Source organism: Motacilla alba, chromosome 13 (genome assembly GCF_015832195.1).
Source record: "Motacilla alba alba isolate MOTALB_02 chromosome 13, Motacilla_alba_V1.0_pri, whole genome shotgun sequence".
NCBI lineage: Eukaryota > Metazoa > Chordata > Aves > Passeriformes > Motacillidae > Motacilla > Motacilla alba.
The window spans coordinates 7,824,176-7,842,616 of record NC_052028.1 but is presented as its reverse complement, the minus strand read 5'-3'; the positions used below and the strand labels follow the sequence as shown (position 1 = coordinate 7,842,616).

The window sequence follows — 18,441 nt, the reverse complement described above, 5'->3', positions numbered from 1 at the left end:
AAAACGTTTGTTTTCCATTAAGAACCTAGGAGAAACTCCACCTTCAGCTCTCCCACCTGGCCCCAGCACTGCCACACCATTCATGTGTCCCAGAGCTGTAACTTCTGCTCATGCAGGAAATAATGATGAGAGCAGCGTCGGTTGCGATTGCTCCAGCACAGCAGAGCCACATATGATCTGCACGACCCTCATTCCTCCTTAGTGCTTTTCCATAAGGAAAAAGCAGGACCTGTCCAACCAGTGGAATCAAAGCTCATCTTAAGGAGTTAACGAAGACGGAAAAGCAAATTGCAGACTAAACAGACACTCTGGTTAGTGCTAGAAACTGAACAATGGAAGCAGGCAAAGGCATGGTCGGACAGAGTTCCACTCCCTGAACATTTTAGAAAGCATAGGATAGATGAAATCTTCAAACCAAAAGACACCAGCAATTAAGCAATGTCTTTATGGGCTAAAAGGCAGGGTCATAGCCCTGGGATGGCCCTGATCTCTGGCACTGTGGCACCACAAGGCTCTCCCAGCCCGTGCCCCTCTGTCACCCGTGCCAGAGAAAGGGGCTCCCTCCCGCTCACACAAGGTTCTGTTTTTTTAAAGTGAAAAAGCTGAGCCAGAGCAGGACACTTCCATCCTGGCTCGTTCTTCCTTAAGATTTTTCTTGGTCTATAATTTCATTTCTGAGCTTTACCTACATAAAAACTGTTACCAAAGGGGCTGGATTGCAGGTTCTTAAGGAAGACAACACAAACTGAAAGCTCCAAGGTGCAGCGAGAGGTGAATCACAGCAGAAGTCCTCACCAGCAATCGGACTGGGCGCTTCTCTTACAGCCGGGGGCCTGGCCAAAGCTGGGGCATAGCTGTGTCATAAGAAAAAGGCATCTGCTTATCGCCTGTGCTGCTTTGGAAATCTGGGACGTGCCTGCGGCCCAAATACTTCCTTTGGGATGTTGCAAGAAGGACTGCTGGCTGGGCCGGAATGGCTCCTCCGTGCGGCCCGGCAGCACAGCTCTGCCCCGCAGTCACCGCTCGCCCTCGCTGGTGCCTGAGCACCCAGACAGCTGCCTGCCTGTACTGCAGGGCTCCGAGATGGAGCTCCGGGGAAACCTGGCCTCGAAACAAAGCGAGTTCTACGCCCGAGTCAGTCCCAGCAGGAAGCAGCCCCGCGGCCGGGCTCGCCCCGCGAACCACCTGGGCCGGTTGTTCCGCCCGCAGCGCATCGCGGCACTCCCTGGGTGCCGACGGGATCCGGGGCACAAACTGCCCTGCCCACAGAGCTGCGGCCAGCGCGGGCATTGCCCAACCCGCGGAGCCTTTGAGCAACAGCAGCGGGCACAGGCAGCGCCCAGCGCCGGCGCTCGGCTGACGCGCTGAGGGGAAGGGCGCGTGTCACCGCCGTGGCCTCTGAGGTCACGCCGGACGGAGGAGGTGCTGCCGGGGGCCTCACCGCCAGCCACTCCCGAGTGCTTCAGGTAGCCTTTCCTCATCACCGACATCCCAAACCGCCGGGCCAGCTGCTTGCTGTCACCCGCCTTTACCCCGGCGCCTTCTCGTACCGGAGCCACCAGCGAGCGGCGTTAAGAGCTCTCGGGGCCCTGCTGCAGCTGGGGCTCGGGAGCGCAGCTGAAGGCCGGAGCTCAGGCACTGATCCCCACCCTCCGAGCAGATGTTTTAAGCTCTAGCTGGGAACAAACAGCTGGAACACACAGAGGTTTGGAAATCAAATTCTGCCGCTGTACAAATATTTTTGGTAATGAAAATAAACAAATACATGGGAGTAAGATGCTGCTTCCTGCTACTATGCTGCTTCCAGGAGGAGACAAGCTGGCAGAGAGCCTGAGCAAGACCCAAGTGAGTGACATGTAGGTGCTGGCTCACATGAAGCTGTGCCTTTCCAGAGGCCACACGACTGCCCAGCCCTGCAGGCCAGCAGGTATTGCTGAGGCAGAAAATGCTGCCCAGCAGCAGTCCCTCGGTGGAAGAAGAATCACAGCACCTCTCCAACACATAACCCCTCATGCCAGCTCTTCCACCAGGTTCCTCTGGGACCTCAGCCCCATGGGATGCTCCACGTTGACACTTTCTGTGCCAGTCAGGGCCAGAGCTCTCACTCCTGTTCCTCAGTGCTGAGCTGCCTGTCCTGTAATGTCTGTTCCTTCCCACTGACCACAGCAATGGGAAAATTAACCACGCCTTTGGGAGAGCTACCAGGCCCACTGGGCACAGATGATTTACCTTCCAGCTCCTCTGCCAGAGGACTCTCAAAGCAAAGCCACTGCTGCTGGGCAATGAGGTTCTGCTCCAAAAGCCTGGACAGGTCCCATAGGATTTGAGCTTGTGGTTCTTCGGCAGTCAAAACAGAAAAGTGCTGCTTCCAGTAAAGAAGCATCTCCAGCCAGCACCAGCAACTTTCAAAAACCCTAAGCACTGGTGTATTTAGATCTGCCTGTAGCAACAGCAAAGATGATCTTGTACAGGGGGAAGACAAGAAGATTGCAGGGGTGGTGTGCAAAGCCTGTAACTGCTCCTTGTACCACAAAATAAATGAGGGAATGGCTGGAACAGAATGTGCATGCTGCAGCACATAAACAGAAATGTTCCTTGCAGCACAGAGACTCAGAAGTCACGCGTATCTCCAGGCTCTCTGCTTACTTTTACCTCCAACTACAAGGCCACTATTTTTTAGCAATAAATGTTTAAGAGAGAAGAAAGCAACAGCAGCTCAGCAAAGAGCTGTGAAGAGCTCTGTGCTTTTGTGCAGCCAGCACATCAAGCTGCTTCCCACCCCTGGATCCAGAAATTGTCCTGTGGTTACTCTGCTCCAAGCCACACAGAAAATAATCACATCCTCTTCTGCAGACCCCTGGGAATAATGTGGGAGTTGAGAGACGCCGTGGTACTCGGGTGCCTGTGGCTTCCTCCCTGTGTTTGCCTCAGCTAAGTGAATTAGCTTTCGCTTTTGTTTCAGGAAAATTTAGGGAATTACAGAAAAGGAGCAACAATACATTAAAAATATTGCCTAGCAAGTGTTATGTCCCAGTCTAGCTGGAAAGTTAAAAAGGAAATCAGTTCTGGTCATTAACATCAGCATTTTCTGGATGCTGCAGTGATTACACTGCTGAATTTACTGCTCACATCATTGCTGCCAACACCCATGCAGACACATGACTCCAGCTACTCTTGCCATCCCGTCAGGAGGACACCTCATGACCATCTACTCTGGTAACACAACATTCTCTGCCCTCTGTCAGGTGCACTCAGCCCAAGAAGCCCTGCAGAAGGTCTGACAGTGCACAGTGCACATCTCAGTGTTCCATGGCAGAGCTCCCAGTGAAAGCCGAACATCTCCTGATGCAGACTCTGCTGGAGCTGCCTGCTCAACACCTCCAGTGCTGCTGCGGGACTGCAGGCTCTGCCTTGTGAATCCATCATGGAACAGTACACCAGCCCTGCAATAACCCCTGTGTTATCAGTGTTAAAAGGCAAGGGATCCTGTGTTAATTGCTGTTGTTGACTCACCCCCATGGAGCACTGAGCCATTGATACAGTGTTGGGATGCCAACGGAGAAGGCAGGCAGAGCAATTCATCCCCGTGCACAGGGAAACCTCACGGTGGTGTCACAGGACCAGTTTAAGCACCCAAGAGTCAGTTGTTGTGGCCTTCATTCCTCTGAGAGAGGACAAATTCCATTCTTCCAAACACTCCCATCACAGGCATCCTTTTACAGGACTTGGCAGGTGCGAGTGGAAATCCTAGAAGGCTCCTGTGCTGTCTGACTGTGCTGAATGTGGACCCACAGTGTTCCCTGCCCCGCAGCTGGCCACTGCAAGACAGGGCTTGGGGACACTGACCTCAGCTCATCCTGCACCTTGCATGTGGCAAAGGCACCTGGGGCAGGTAGGTATCAGGGCAGGAAACCATGTAGCATTTCTCAAAAATAGAAGATGCAGCTCCTTTGAGCAAAGATTTCCATCTTCTGCTTGTCCTTTTTCCATTCTTTGGGAACACAGGACCTTACTTAACCCAGATGCTTTAAAGCCTCATTTGTACACTCTGCTACATCTTCCTAATTATTTTTCCGGTTGTATGATTATTACTTCACTTTTCTTGGCAGCACTGCTATCAAAATTTGAACTTAAGATTTAATAAAACCTTACAAAGACTCCTCAAGAACCTTCATTCCTGTGCAGCGGCCCAGAGAGACAGAGAAGGGATTGTACTCGGGCAGATAGGCACAAATGCAGTGACAAGCACCATGGCAAACACCTGTGTGACAAACTTCCTTGCAGGTCACTTTAGGAATGAATGAATGTACCAGTGGAAGACAATGGCTTTCTGCTTATGTTTGTTCACCTCACACAAAGTCAAGCATCGGTACAGAGCATCAGGACCTCCCTCCCATCTCACTATTGCCTTCTGGGGGCCAACAACATTCACAGCTGAAGGGACAGCAAGTGCAATCACAAATTCCTATTTCAACCGATTAATTCCTTTTGAGATCCCAAATTAAAATGACTGCAGCACTGCCAAGTGCCAGAATCAGTGCCCCAAAAAGGGCAGCTGAGAGGAGACAGGTGTCAAATGTAAGATGGTTCACTCACCCACAGATTCAGAGCACATGTCAAAAAAGGACACATAAGGTACCAGAACTAAACTGACATACTGTATTTATTGCACAAATTTCCCCTAAAATTGGGAATGGTTATTATAATACAAGTGCACATCTTGGGAAATATATACAAAAACAGAAGAGATAACAAGTATGTACATTTTACCCAGCATTTTACAAGTACCACCATCTAAATAATTTAGAGAAAGCAAAAAGTTGTCATAAAACATCTCTAAGAACTAATAGGGAAAACATATGCAAGGTGTAAAATGTGTTCTTTTAAACAGTTTTTTGTTCTTAGCAGCCCTGTGTTTGCCAATTGCAACAAAATCAAATTTACTAATTTGTGTGCCTAGTATAATTAGGTTTCAGCCAGAAAATTAAGACATGTTAATAATGGAGATTGGGAGTAGTGGAAAAAAGAAATCAAACATTAGTTTTCTATTCACATAAAAGAATAGTGATATATTTTAAAAGTCAATTCTATATCCTGTAAAAATCCCTTTTCGTATTTAACAAACAGACATACGTACCACATTGTTCACGTACCCAAAAAGTTAACTCACAGGAAAACTTCCCATCACACAAGGGTTTTGGTTGTGTTCTGCCCACAACACTGCTGAGAGGTGGAGAGGCTGCTGCCATGCCAGGAGGGACTGGCACTGTGGGAGGATGAGAGGAAGCTGCATCCGTGGCTGCTCCATCTGCGACTGACCGAGCACACCATTAATGCCATTCCTGGTGCTGGGCAGAGGGCAGCTGAGGAGGTGCCACTCAACAGCCCCCTCCTTCTCCTCTCACCTCAGTAATCACTGCAGGACGTGCAAGGGCCTTTCTGGAGAGTCCAACCCACTTCAAAGTGACCCCAACAATTCGCGCTATAAAGGCTCAAATGAGGACCAGTATTCTGTAAGGATCATTGTGAGCACAGTCCTGGGGGATGGCAGGGTGAGGGTGCAGCTGCCCAGCTCTCTGGGCACATGCTGTGGATGAACTCACCCACAGAACCTCCCAAGGCACAGGCAGGAACCCTCCTCTGCCAGCCCCAGCAGCACAGACACCGCCAGGTCACCACTGCCAGTCTGTGCACAACATGGTATCCAACTACTGCCTATAGCACATATCCTAGCAAAGAGTTAAACATCCATGTTCTGAGTGCAATCCTATATTTCATTAGAAATGTGTTTACACAACTGGGCCCCTGTTTTGTGCTCATTCCAAAAGCCAGATGTAATACAATTGTGTGGCAAGGAAAGGACATTTGAGAAATGGGAGAAACAAATCCTTGGATCACATATTAAACACGAGGTTTTCCCCTGCAGCAGTCGGCATTAGATTTTATATACAAAAGAGTTCCCAATGACACTGCCTGTATGAATGTTGGGGTCACTTCCTGATGTAGACTCAGTCCTACATGGAAGGGAGGGGTGGGTTTGCCACGTAGATCTCCCTGGAACAGAGTTTTAGGTGACAGATTTTAAGTAGTACTGAAAAACTACTCCAGGTGAATCCTGGCCCCAGAGAAGGAAGGGAGGAGAGTTCTGTCACTGACAGAGGTGGGGCAGGGATCTCTTAGGGATCTCTTTTGTTTTCAAGTTTATAAAATGGTTAAAATAGATGTGTACTTAAAGTAACTCTGCAAACAACAATAGCAGGCGTGCTGTTCTATTGAAAAGATGATAACAGAATGACACATTTATAGAAATTTTACAGAGTTTAGCGACCAAGTGAATACGTGTCTCCTACCTGTGTGGATAATCCATGAATTTCAATATACTAAACCTAACAGATGAAAACAGAAGCTAAAAATCAGCAACATTAATTGGCTGCTAGGACAAATATGGAAAGCAAAGCCTAGAATGAAGTGTCCAGTTAAACTGAGGTAGTAGAGCCTTCAAAAACATAATCCACCTCCCACTGTCTATTTACATTACTTACACCAGGTTGGGTCCATCAGCTACTCGTACAGCTATTGTATATACAATGACAAACCAGTGATGGCTGAGTAAAAGAGAAATGCTGAGAATAAAATAAACAACATTTCCTGCTGGTAATTACACAAGTGAGTAGAAAAGGGGTTAGAGTCATCTGCAGCAAGGGTATTTTTGTCAAAAAATAATTTGGATATTACTACACTATGGTGTAATCGATATTCTTTTTTTTTTTTTTTTGTAGAATGGTTTTAAAAAATGTATCAATTTGTTACCTGAGCAATTAAGGGTAATAGTCTACTCGTTCTGTCCCCAATGCTTTGGTACAATAATTTCTAGTTCATTATTTCAATAGCTGACTGACTGCCGTAAAAAGAATATGATGGTCCAAGATTTTATAGATCATAAAAAAGTTAAGAGGTAATTGTCATGTCATTCTGGGGAACCCATGGGGAAATTTCAGCCAGTGTTCTCTTTAGATTATTTTTGTTTTTAACATTTTGATTACATTGACAAAGAAAAGCATCATTTAGTATAAAGCAACATTTAAACATTATAAACATTTAATACTGGTTACAGCATCCAGCCAAGAACTCCATCGCTAGTTTGTCTGTTGGCCTCTTCCTCCGTTCTCCCTGTCGCACTCTGTCCCCCACTATTTCCTCTTGCCAGGAGAAAGATCATAAATAAATTCTGTAGCTGACTGTCATTAATAAGATTCTTACAAAAAAAAAAAAAAAAAAAAAAAATCAGGCCTCTGCCCTGTTCTTCCTCTGGGAAGCATTCAGAATTGGACTATGACGTGAAAAAGTAGAAGTTGTTTACAAATCATTGCAGCTTGAGAATTACAGATCCTAACATGATCCTCATCAGCTGCAGCCTGGCTGAAGGCAGCTGCTCTCTTGTTCACTTTATAAGGGGCGATGGCATCACATATTTCTCAGAGCAGTTCTTCCTCCATTCCCCAGTATAAGTCACAGTCAGTCATTGTGGGAGAAGCTGCTAAAAAAATGCATCTCTTGGGCTTTGCTAAAATCTCCACTTTTCTGTGGTGAAAATCTTGGGCTTACTCAGTTTTCCATTCTCCTTTCTTTATCCTTTTTTATAAATCGCTAAGTGGGAGAGGAGAAGTCTCCAACTGTTTGCATACCATGCAGTCATATATGGAGGTGCTGCAAGCTCAACCAGCAGTTTGTTTTACTTGCTGCAAAGAGAAAGGAGCCAGAACAAGTTGTCTTCCACTTTGTTTCCAGAGAAGCAAGAAGTCAAAGTCTATGGCCTCTGGCATTTTAAAGTAGGATCTGGGCAACGTACGGAGAGTGAGTGCTCGCTACAGCTGCCAGCAAGGGGAGGTCGCTGGATTCAATCCTGAAAGGAAGCAGAAGAGTCATATTTAATCCAGCCTGAAATGTCACTGGGCTGAACACGTGTTAGAACTCACACCGCCTGCTCGAGCCCCAGCACTTGCACTTGGGCCACGGGCTGCACACTGCAGCTGCCAGACTGCTCCTCCCACCCCTCCAGATGTGCCTGGTCCCACAGTGTCAGCACTGCCTGAGCTCCCACCTGTCTGGTTGCTTTTTAACAGGGCCAACAAACTGGTGGGGAAGCAGATGGGGGAAGGAAAATACCTGCCCAACTTCAGAGCAAAGGGAATACTAGTTGGGGGACATAGTACAGGAGCAGAGGACCAGCTAAAGCTGCCATGTCCAGCACCACACGTGCTCTGTGTGCCTTCCTGCTCACGCCGCACTCCTCTGCAGGAAAACATCCTCAGAGCCTTCCTATAAACACCCCTTAAATAGCTCCTCTGCCCATGCCCCACACCCACAGAGAGGTATTATGTGCCTTACATGACACAGAGAGTGTTTCCTGCCATGTAGGGAAAGTCAACCTGGAGGAATCAGGTGCCCCATGCTGTTCAGTGACGACTGACCAACTAAGAAGGGAGTTTGATAAGCTCCGGAGTGCTGAGCCCATCTTCCTGCCCGCAGGGAAGACAGAAAGGCTGGGGGATCCTTGTGATTGAGCAATGCCTAAGGAGAAGCCTGAAGCCATGGGTAACTTAGGAGTTCCAGTCCCATTTAGGAATCCATTTCGCCGTGCTTAGGAACAAGCCCAGGCAGAGGGTGTGACACCAGGACACCCAGGGTAGCACTGCTGGGAGAAGTTTGTGACCATACCCCAGCACCACGCCCAGCTCCTTGACATGGACTCTCATCTGGCCCTTCAGATACTCAGACAGCATCTTGCTTTTGAAGTAGAGCTCCTGCAGCCGATCTTCCAGGTGCATCACACACTGAAAAAAGCAAAAGGAGTTGTGTCAGGGGGAAGAGAAGACAGAACCAAACCAGAAAGCACAGATCCCATACCGCTGTGGACTGTTCTGTGGCCTGAGATATTCACTGGCAGGACTTTCATTTTTGAGCAGAAGCCTTTGATTACATGTTAAATCAAAATTCATGAGGCAGCTGTTTTGATTAGAGTGGCATTTCAAAAAGCATCACAAACAGCTACACCAGAAGTTGCACTGGCAATTAATAAAATAACTAGGGAGAGCCTTACGTATCTCTAACATGTGAAGTTAAAGGGTGCATCAAAACCATTGCCCTTGTGATTTCCATTTAGACTTACAAAGTTTGGAGATAAATTATGCTTGTAAAGCTGAAGAGTGGAATGAAGCAGGTTGGAGACGAGACTGGAGACTAACACTTCTTTTCCTAGTTTATTCTCAATCATTCGCCTCTGGCTACTGGCCACTTGCACCGTCCACTTGTCCGTGTCTGCAATAATGCAGACAGCTTCTGCAATGGGCTCGTCCAGAACAGGGTGCTAGGAACAAAAAATGAAGAGCAGAACCCCCAGAATGACAAATGACAGCAGTCTTTTCACAAAACTTTTCACAGAAATATCCATCGTGGATATTAGGACAGCATTTCAGGATAGAAGGATAGCATCCCAGACACTGCTTCACCTAAAATACATCTGCCCACATTGCATTCCATCCATTAAAACCAGCAAGGTTTTGTGAGCAAGGCACAGTCTTAGAAGGATATTGGCTATTTTATCTTTTCTTACAGGCTTTAAAGCATGTCACTGACTGACAGTTACATCTTTTGGTATTTGATATAAAGAATTTTGACATATCTAAAGTGTATTTTAAACTCTTAAAACTGAAAGCGCCAAAAGTCCAACTTGCTGTTTAGTGTGGCAGTGTTAACGAGGTCAGACTATTCCCAGCTGTCACAGGTTTTCCTTCACGGGAGGCCAGCAGAGGGAGTTAGGAACCAAGCCTGTGCCTCGCCATTCCCCCTGCTGGTGTTCCATCTCTCCAAAGCCACGAAAAAAGGGTTCAAAAAGGGAGTATTTGGAAACCCACTGTCCTTCCCTAATAAATTTTCTGGGCTAAACAGTTAGCAATTATCTGATTCCAAGGAGTCAGCAAGGGCATGCAGAGAAGGGCTGCAGATCTAATGCACGTTGTTGAAGCGAGAAGTAGGAAAAGGGGACTTTTTGGAAGATCTCAGAAAAGTGGCTGCTCAGCAGTCTGTTTTTCCTTATTCTCTGGGGAATAAACTAGATGGGAGCAGATGTCACACTTTCAGTGACAGCCTGCTTTCTACTTCTTTCCTGGTAAAAGGGGGAGGAAATACCACATTTCCTTGTCATGCCCCAGTTCATCTAGGGAAAAACTGCTGTGGAGGAGAGATGATCTCCAACATGTCAGAAGCACGAGTTCCCTTCAGACCATTATCTTTACATTGGTTTCTCCTTTTCCAATGAGGACAGTGCTATTGGACATATGGACAACCATCCTCAAGAAGGAGCAATGTCTCCAAAATACGGAGCATTTGTGATGGAGAATAAAATTCTGCTGCACAAGCAGCAGCACGTGGGTCAGACGTGCAGGGACACAGGAGGGAGCAATGAGAGCTTCTGCACCACTGCAGAAGGACTCTGTGCCCAGGGAGAGAGGTACAGCCTCAGAATATGGGCTTGTTTAACATCATTCCATCCCGTGGGGACACAACCATCAGCTGCCAAGCCTACAGGAGACAGTGATACAGCTTAGCCCTGAGATCCATCTTCCCAGGGCACAAGCCTCCCAGCTGGCTTCAGTGGGAGACTCATCTTTCATGCTCCAGAATTGCAGTGAAATATCCATGTTTTTCAGATACATTAATTGAGAGAGGAGAAAAATTGGTGAACTGGGACTGGAGAAATCTGACAGGAGCTATGACAGGAAATATTTCCACTTCCAGCAGGTTTGTACCTTCACAAACATTTATCTTTCCCTACTGTGAGAAATACATTTACCAAATATAGCTTAATTACCTGCACAGCATGAGACAAATCTGACACCAAACAGTGCCTCAGCTTTTCATCACTTCCTATTCCTTGCAAAACAAAGTCAGGGACGTAAGAGGAACAGTAGCCTCCTAGTAAGGATCTTCCAAAATTGGCAATACTGGGCTGGACAGAGTTCACTTCAACTAATTTTGACCTGCAAGAAAGGCATATCAAAGAGATGTACAACAGTAAACAGCAATTTCAGCTTACATAGGTTGCATTTCTACTTTTTTCATGTATCTTCTAACTTGAAGTCAAGCACTTTTAAAAAAGTTTACAGTCAGCTTTTGCAGTCAACTTATCATGGAAGCAGAGTACACATGCCAAGATCACAATACACCATTAGTATTTTTTTCCAGACAACTGATCTCTCAATATTCCTCAACAACCAGCAAGCTCAAGAGACATTTTTCCAACCCCTGATGCCAAGTTAGGCTACGGTCCTCCAAATATGTGACGTGAGAAGAGGCTTCATCTTTTTTAGGCTCTGTTAGTACTGAACAATACTTACCCAGGGAAGGGAATCTCATATTCCTCTGCCCAGTCTTCTTGCTCTCCTCCATAATAGTTACTGCCCAGTCTAGTTAGATCATGGCCTGTATCCTCACTCTCGCTGTCACCCAGGGCACTGTCTGAACTCTCATTTCTTGGAATGTCCCAATCAATTCCCGGGGCCACTTTTTTCTCTACGTTTTCCCTGTCCCCATGGGGGACGCGAATAGAGATTTTCTCTCTTTGGTCCTGCTCATTAAAGCAGTTTTTGTAGGTCTCTTGTCGAACAGAGTCCATAAATTTACAAAATTCACTAGGTGGTTTGCAAGCCTTTGTACACAGCTTTTTAGAAAATTCTAAACTACTGTTGTGAGCAAGAAGGTTCGCAGCTGCTTGCCCTGGAATATCATCAGCAGTCTGGGTTTCAACTGAACTGTCATCAGTGAAATATTCATCAAACAGACTCATGCTCTCAGCACTGTATGGGTTTGAGTTCCAGCTCTGATGCTCACTAGCAACTTGAGGAAAGGGTTCAGCTGTCCCACAGTCTCTATTTTGGTCCTCGACAGTTTGTTTAGCTTCACAGTTCTGATCAGCAGACACTGCTGCCTCCGCTGCTGGCGGGCTGTGATGCCTGGCAATTTGTTCCACTACTGCCTGACTTCTCAGTTCAATGTCTGAGTCAGGTGACATGGAATCTCCGATGAGGAAAGTCACCTTTGTCTGAGCCTCGGCAGGGCTGCGGGGAAACGTGTCCATGAAGAGCTTATCGGGTGGCTTCTTCTCCACAGCAATCCCAGGTGTCCTGGTGCCACCTCCCGCCTGGCTGCCCGCCTCCAGCGCATCCTCACTCCTCCACGTGCTGGCTCCGGGCTCCAAACAAGATTCTGTCCCCACACATTTCTCGGGCGAAGCTGACCCTGTGCACACCACAGTCTCTAGTTTGGTATCCAGGCAGGGCCTTGGTTGTGTCACATCCACGGCATCTTCCTGGCCATCCTCAGGAACGATGGTTCTGTTCTCATCTGAAGAAGATTCCAGCTCTACCTTAGGAGTGCTTTGCATGTCTTCTCTTTCTTGCTGTGCAACACCTTCTATGTTCTGTGCGAGGGAAACGGGACATTTGCAGTATTTACAGCTGCAGTTGGGAGCTCTCATCTCTTCAGACTCGGTGGGGAGCAAGTTGCCCCTGTTCTTGTGCATCGTGACAAGCACATACTCAGACTCTTCCACTTCTCCTTTCTCCAGCGTGGTAGTGATAACAGTGCCAGGCATGACGATGGCCTCATCTTCCCCGTTCTCCAGAAGGTGTGTCTCTTGAAGTTCAGAGCATCTGATGAAGTAAGTGAGGAAATAAAGCAACCTCTGGACCAGATCATGTCTTTTGCCAACCACGACTGTTTTTGCTAATCTCACAGGTGATCCGATGGCCCCATACAGGTCACCTAGGACAGGAAATCAAACACACAGTTATTTGGCACCCGTGCAATAATTTATTCTTCTAACACCCAGCTGTTGGGCTGGTCTTCAAAGACCAAGTTTATAAGAGAGAAACTAAAGCAGTAGAGTTAAAACAGCTATGCTGTATTTTGTTTTCAGTAAGAGAATCCCAAAGATGCTGTTGGTATGATCTGTAAGGTGAGCCACTGGTCAGGGGGACATCTGATCTCACACACCAGGGAGCATTCACACCACCTCACTCCAGCTTTGGAGGCTCATCTCCTGGGATCCTTATACAGCCATGGGAGAGAGGAGGCATCTGTGCCAAATTACCCTGGAGAGTCTGGAAAGTGGGCTGGACTTTTACCCACAAAAGAAAGCTCTAAAAGAAACAAACCTATGCCAGGAATGAGGACAAAAAGTAACCATGACAGGTGCATGGCTGAAGCCAACCTCCTTCTCTTCCCCTCCTTGAGTCCTGCTATGGGTTGGATGGGATGTTCTGGCTCTACTCGAGTCACCTGGCCTGTGTGTCCTGGAGGTATCAGGGCACTGCAGGGCTGAGGGGACAAGGAGTCCTCTTGAAGGCCACCCTAACCACAGTGGGTCCCTCAAGCCACATGAGGCCTGAAATCAAGTTTCCTTGCCAACACCCTGGCCTTTCCTACCTGTACAATAATAGGACAACCTCACAAAACCTTCCTTACCTTCCCTAATCAAATTCTATGATTGAGTGTGTGTGCAGAGCAGGACAATGTGACCTCCCCTGCTCTTCTCTACTGGGCAATTATCAGCAGTATGCCCAGCTGCACCACTGACTGCGCTCTGAGACCTTCCCTGGGGGTTCCACTCTGTTGCATTAAAAGTATGTTCACTTCTGATCAAAATATGAATTTTCTTGATTTTCTCATTCCAGAATGAGGTTTAGTGATAGTGGCATCTCAAAACATAAAAGCAGATTTTCCTTATAGGAGGGGGACCAGAGGAGGCCTGGAATCCTCCACCAGCACCAGAGCAGGGGACATGAAGGGACCCAACACAGAGGACTAAATAGAGCTTTACTTTTTGGCTAACATTTTTTAATGGATAATGCCTTAAAAACTTAAGAGCATAAAAAACCCACAGTGACCACCTCTAAGCTTGAAACACACTTTCGTCTCATGTTGTATTGAAAAGAAACAACCTGGGAGGGGAGTAAGCAGCATCACAAATCCCACCTCATGCACCCCCATTTCTGTAAAGCTGCTGGGGGTTTAGAGGAATTTGCCACGTACCGAGCTGAGCCCACAGTGGGTTGTAGGGATGAGTTTTGGCCAGCATGTCCACACTCTGGGAAGAATGCTTCTCCAGGAAGATTCTTATTGGTGGCTGGCCATTGGGCATGACAGTGGGGACCCAGGCCAGGTGGTTAGTCAGCACTGCAGTCAGCAAAGCTGGTAAAAACCTGCAAGCAAAATGTTCAACATGTTTCTTCTTTTTCCAGATATACACTCAAGATGTTAAAGTGACAGCAGCTTTAGTCTATATGGATTAAGGATTCAAGAAACAGCCTGACAAAATCAGCAGAGATCATCCCTTCAGTCTTGGTTCCGTGGGGAGAGAAAGGGTGGCTGGGCTTTCCCTCCCACCCTGGCAAAGCTCTTTTTTAGAACACACATTTAAAATAAAATGAAATATTTTAACTTTGTAGCATCTCAGTTACTCTGTTTGGCAATAATTATGAGACTTCCTATTTTGCAAGTTTTATGTTGTAAAACATCTCAAAACCAACTTATTTCACTCACTATAAGAAAGCAGAGGCACTGTGTGGCCCCTGTGCTCCAAGGAGATCCCAAACTCCTAAGCCTCATGACTGTGGATGAGAAGGAAGAATATTGCTACCAAACCTGCAAAACAGCTGGGTGCTGTGTTCTTTCACCTAACTGTTGTGCAATTTCAGCCCATATGGCTGCTCCTTTCCAAAAACAACCCCCCCAAAGATCTGTAGTTCAGCCAGAGAAGCTGTGTTCTTAAGCTGGCAAAACAGTTTTCTCTGACTAAGCAATTAAGGTGAAAAAACTTCCTGAAAACATGAATTATCTGATTTACTGCAATGATAGAGCAAGGTTTCTGCTCTGTGGAGTTTTCCCAGTTGGTTTTCCTGGCAGGAGCTTGGCCCAAGAGGCTCCACACACTAACACATGGTGCTGTTGGCCACAGTGGCTCATGTGTGGGGAGGAAAAGAGCCATATGTCTCAAAATAGTGTTATTTGAATAATTTACAAGCATCAGGAACCCTACAGCTTCCATGCAGCCACACTAGAGACAGCCAAAGGAGGAGAAGAGATTTAAAACTAGATTGGGAAGGATGAAGGGCTTAATTTTTCTCTGGTTTCCACCACTTAAAATTTTATTATATTTAAAATAAAGAAAACAAACCCAAATAAATGACTACTCTAAATGCAACCAGCACGTACAGGACTCAGAATGGCAGGGATCAAAGGAGACAACCCCAGCAAAGAGCCTCCACTGAAGCAGGAACTGATCTTAAGAAAATACATCTGCACCTCACAACTCCCTGTGGGTTCTCCCATGGCACTGGGGCAGGAGCAGGCAGACCAGAGTGACCACTGTCACAGTGGCCACTGTCACCTTCCCCGCAGGGGAGAGAAGAGATGACAGAGGTGGTGGCAGAGCTGGAGGATGGGAGCAGCAGCCCCTTCCCAGCCTGCAGGGAGCAGTGCCCCTGACAAACACCTGACCTGCTAGTGCCATTCCCACCCAAACTGGGCTTGTGCTCTTTTTATGGCTTTAATGGAGGTAAACCCTTTAAACACTTCCCCTGCTCATGCTCTGAGGAAAGGGGATAAAAGTACTGACAAAAGAGTAAATTTGTCAGATTCTGCCCAGTTTATCAGGAACTTTCTTTCTCAGTTTTCAGCATCTGCTCACAGCTGGGGCCTGAGGCCAGAGAGGTGAGAGATACAGAAGAGCACAGCAGTTCTTTAGTGGCATTTTAAAGTGATATTTAAGGTTTGTGGTCTGACAGTATTACAGACACAGCTCTTCCTGAATGCATAATCCTGCTCATCATATGATAACTGATTCTGAAAGATAAGTTAATGCATTTTGTAAGGTATCTTCACCCCTTTCCAGACATCCACACACATCACACACTTCTTCTGGACATGTTTCAGATGTTCAGCCTCTATCAAGATTTAGAGGATTGTGAGGAAGCAGGAATTTAATGAGATCATTTCTTATTTGTTTCAAAAAGAAGGTATTTATGGATGGCCTTTTGATTCTTTGATTATCAGTATTTCAACAACTGATTTAAAAAAACTGGTTTGAAATAAAAAGGCACAATCACATGTGTAATTTAGAAACTAAAATCCACCATACTGATTTTTAGAAGCATTTTCCATCAAGAAAGTGAACTCTTTCATGAAGCGATGGCACAGCTGGTTCTTCTCTGGTGTCCCTGACATCATGGTGAGCCAGACAGGCTCCCCAATCCGTGGCATCGTGTAGAGATTGCAAATAGTTGTTCTAGAAAACAAAACCAAAAAAATCCAGGTTAAAGAAAAAAACAAACAAAAAAACCAACAGCCCCCCCCAAAAAAACAAACAAACAAAAAAACCCCAAACAACAACAACAACAACATAAAGTAGAAATCCCAGCTTAAAAGTGTCATGGACATATTTTATGAAAATCCTTTTGCCAGGATTTTCTCCTCCTGAGAAGCTGAGAGGCCTCAGGAACAAAATGTTAACAATGACTACCTGCTGCTGTGGAATGCAACAGGGGATCTGTGATTGGTTTCATGTGGTTGTTTCTAATTAATAACCAATCAAAGATCCAACTGTTCAGACTCTCTGGTCAATCACAAGACTTTGTTATTCATTCCATTCTATTCCTGTCTCACTTTCTGATGATTCCTTTCTCTCTGTTCTTTAAGTATAGTTTTAATATAGCATTTTTAATATAATATATATCATAATATAATAAACCAGCCTTCTGAAACATAGAGTCAAAATTCTGCGTCTCTACCCTCATCCTGACTGCCCTAGAGAGCCACATAGAAGAATTCTGTGCAACATTTAGATCCAGCTATCATTTCTATCAGAAACAAAATTTCTCTCAGCAACCATTGCCCAAACCATGTTGTTCATTAAATAGCACAAATCCACCCTTTAACTCAGAGAGCTGAACCTCACAGGTTCCTCCTGATCCCAAACACAGCAACATTCCCTGGCACAAGTCCAGAGCTGCCCTGCTCTGAATGAAGAAGGAATGGATCATTTCTTCTTATCTCCCTAGCTGTTCTTCATTTCATTTAAAACAAACTTCTGCTTTATTTATGACTCGGACAAGATTGGATGTATCTGACGTATAAAAATACCTTAACTTCCTCCTTGCTTTGAAAACTTGGTGTATCTCCAGGCCAAACCTATGAAGTGTGGGTGTGTAGAGCAGGGAACCAGTTCACATCTTTAGCTTTAAATAGAGAGTATGACAGTAAAGGCACCCTGTGGCTGTACCTATTACACACTCACCACATCCTTTTTGACTCTACAGAGGACAGCAAATGCATGATTAAAAATTTGCTCTGCAGTGAAATACCAGATTAAAATCCCTCCGATTACTGTTAAACTCCTCTAAAATATAAAGAAGTTATAGTTTAAAGTACAAAGCCTACATTATGACACTCTGGGAAGCTGTATTTTTAGCATAGTAAAAATGTAAGCCTGAAAAAACCCAAAAGGACATGGGAAATGGCTGATCAATTCAGGTTTCTCCCTGCCTAATGCACTACTTTTTCTAGGCAAAGTATTTTTTTAAAAAGGTAAAGATATACATTACCCCATTATTCCTAACATCACCCCTGATTTATAAAGATATCTTCTTTTTTATAGATATAAAACTTCTGAACTTCTATTATATATCTTCTCTGGATATCGTGGTCTCAGAATTTACAGACACTTTCAGCAGCAAAGCTGTGCAGAGCAGGCAGGCAAACACACTGGAGCAGCAGCTGCCAAATCTTCCATGGTTTAGTGTTCAAAGTGAAACTCCCAGGAAGTGAGAGCTGCACGTCAGCAGCAGCAGCACATCCCACCCTGGGGCTCCCCGGGGAGGAGGGAGGCACCCCCAGTTACTGGGCACAGAGGCAGCTGGGTGGTGACCCCAGAGCTGCTCCCCAAAGGGCAGCAAAGGTGACTGAGGTCACCACGGCTGCTCCAGAAAGAAGAAGGTGAGGGGGCAGTGGCTTTCTCTGCTTTACTTTTCCCTAACTTGATTTTCATCAAATACAAAATCCCCTCTCTGTGCTCACAACAGCCAAAATCAACCCTGTCTCCTTCAAAGGTTAGACCTTCAAATCCTCCACTGCCAGAAGCATGAAGAGAGCACCACAAGAGCCAGTGTGCTGGAGAGGGGGACAGCTGAGTTACCCCTGCACTCCCCAGCCCCCAGAGGCTCTGCTGTCTGCTGGGTCACTTTGGAGCAGCCTCACCAGCTGCTCCATGTTACCCTTTGCTGCTGGTCCTATCCTGGGAGGAAAGCCCAGGCTGGTGACAGACCTGAGCACAAGTCCTGCCGCCTAGACAGGAGCGGGGCACACAGCCAGGGACACCAGCACTGC

General features: G+C 46.3%; 1 protein-coding gene across 3 annotated transcripts in view; it reads right to left on the bottom strand.

Moving 5' to 3' along the window:
• Positions 1-4,645: 4,645 nt before the first annotated feature.
• Positions 4,646-18,441, bottom strand: part of FNIP1 (folliculin interacting protein 1) — a 65,186-nt gene continuing 51,390 nt past the window's right edge. For 2 of the 3 annotated variants that reach the window (XM_038149973.1, XM_038149975.1), the window contains 7 exons: positions 16,199-16,345; positions 14,092-14,261; positions 11,397-12,822; positions 10,871-11,039; positions 9,170-9,367; positions 8,719-8,834; positions 4,646-7,903 (listed from right to left, as the gene is read on the bottom strand). In XM_038149973.1, the coding sequence (XP_038005901.1) occupies positions 7,825-7,903; positions 8,719-8,834; positions 9,170-9,367; positions 10,871-11,039; positions 11,397-12,822; positions 14,092-14,261; positions 16,199-16,345 (2,305 nt within the window). In that variant the 3' untranslated portion in view covers positions 4,646-7,824. The remainder of the gene's footprint in view (positions 7,904-8,718; positions 8,835-9,169; positions 9,368-10,870; positions 11,040-11,396; positions 12,823-14,091; positions 14,262-16,198; positions 16,346-18,441) is intronic. The other variant, XM_038149974.1, reaches the window with a different exon arrangement.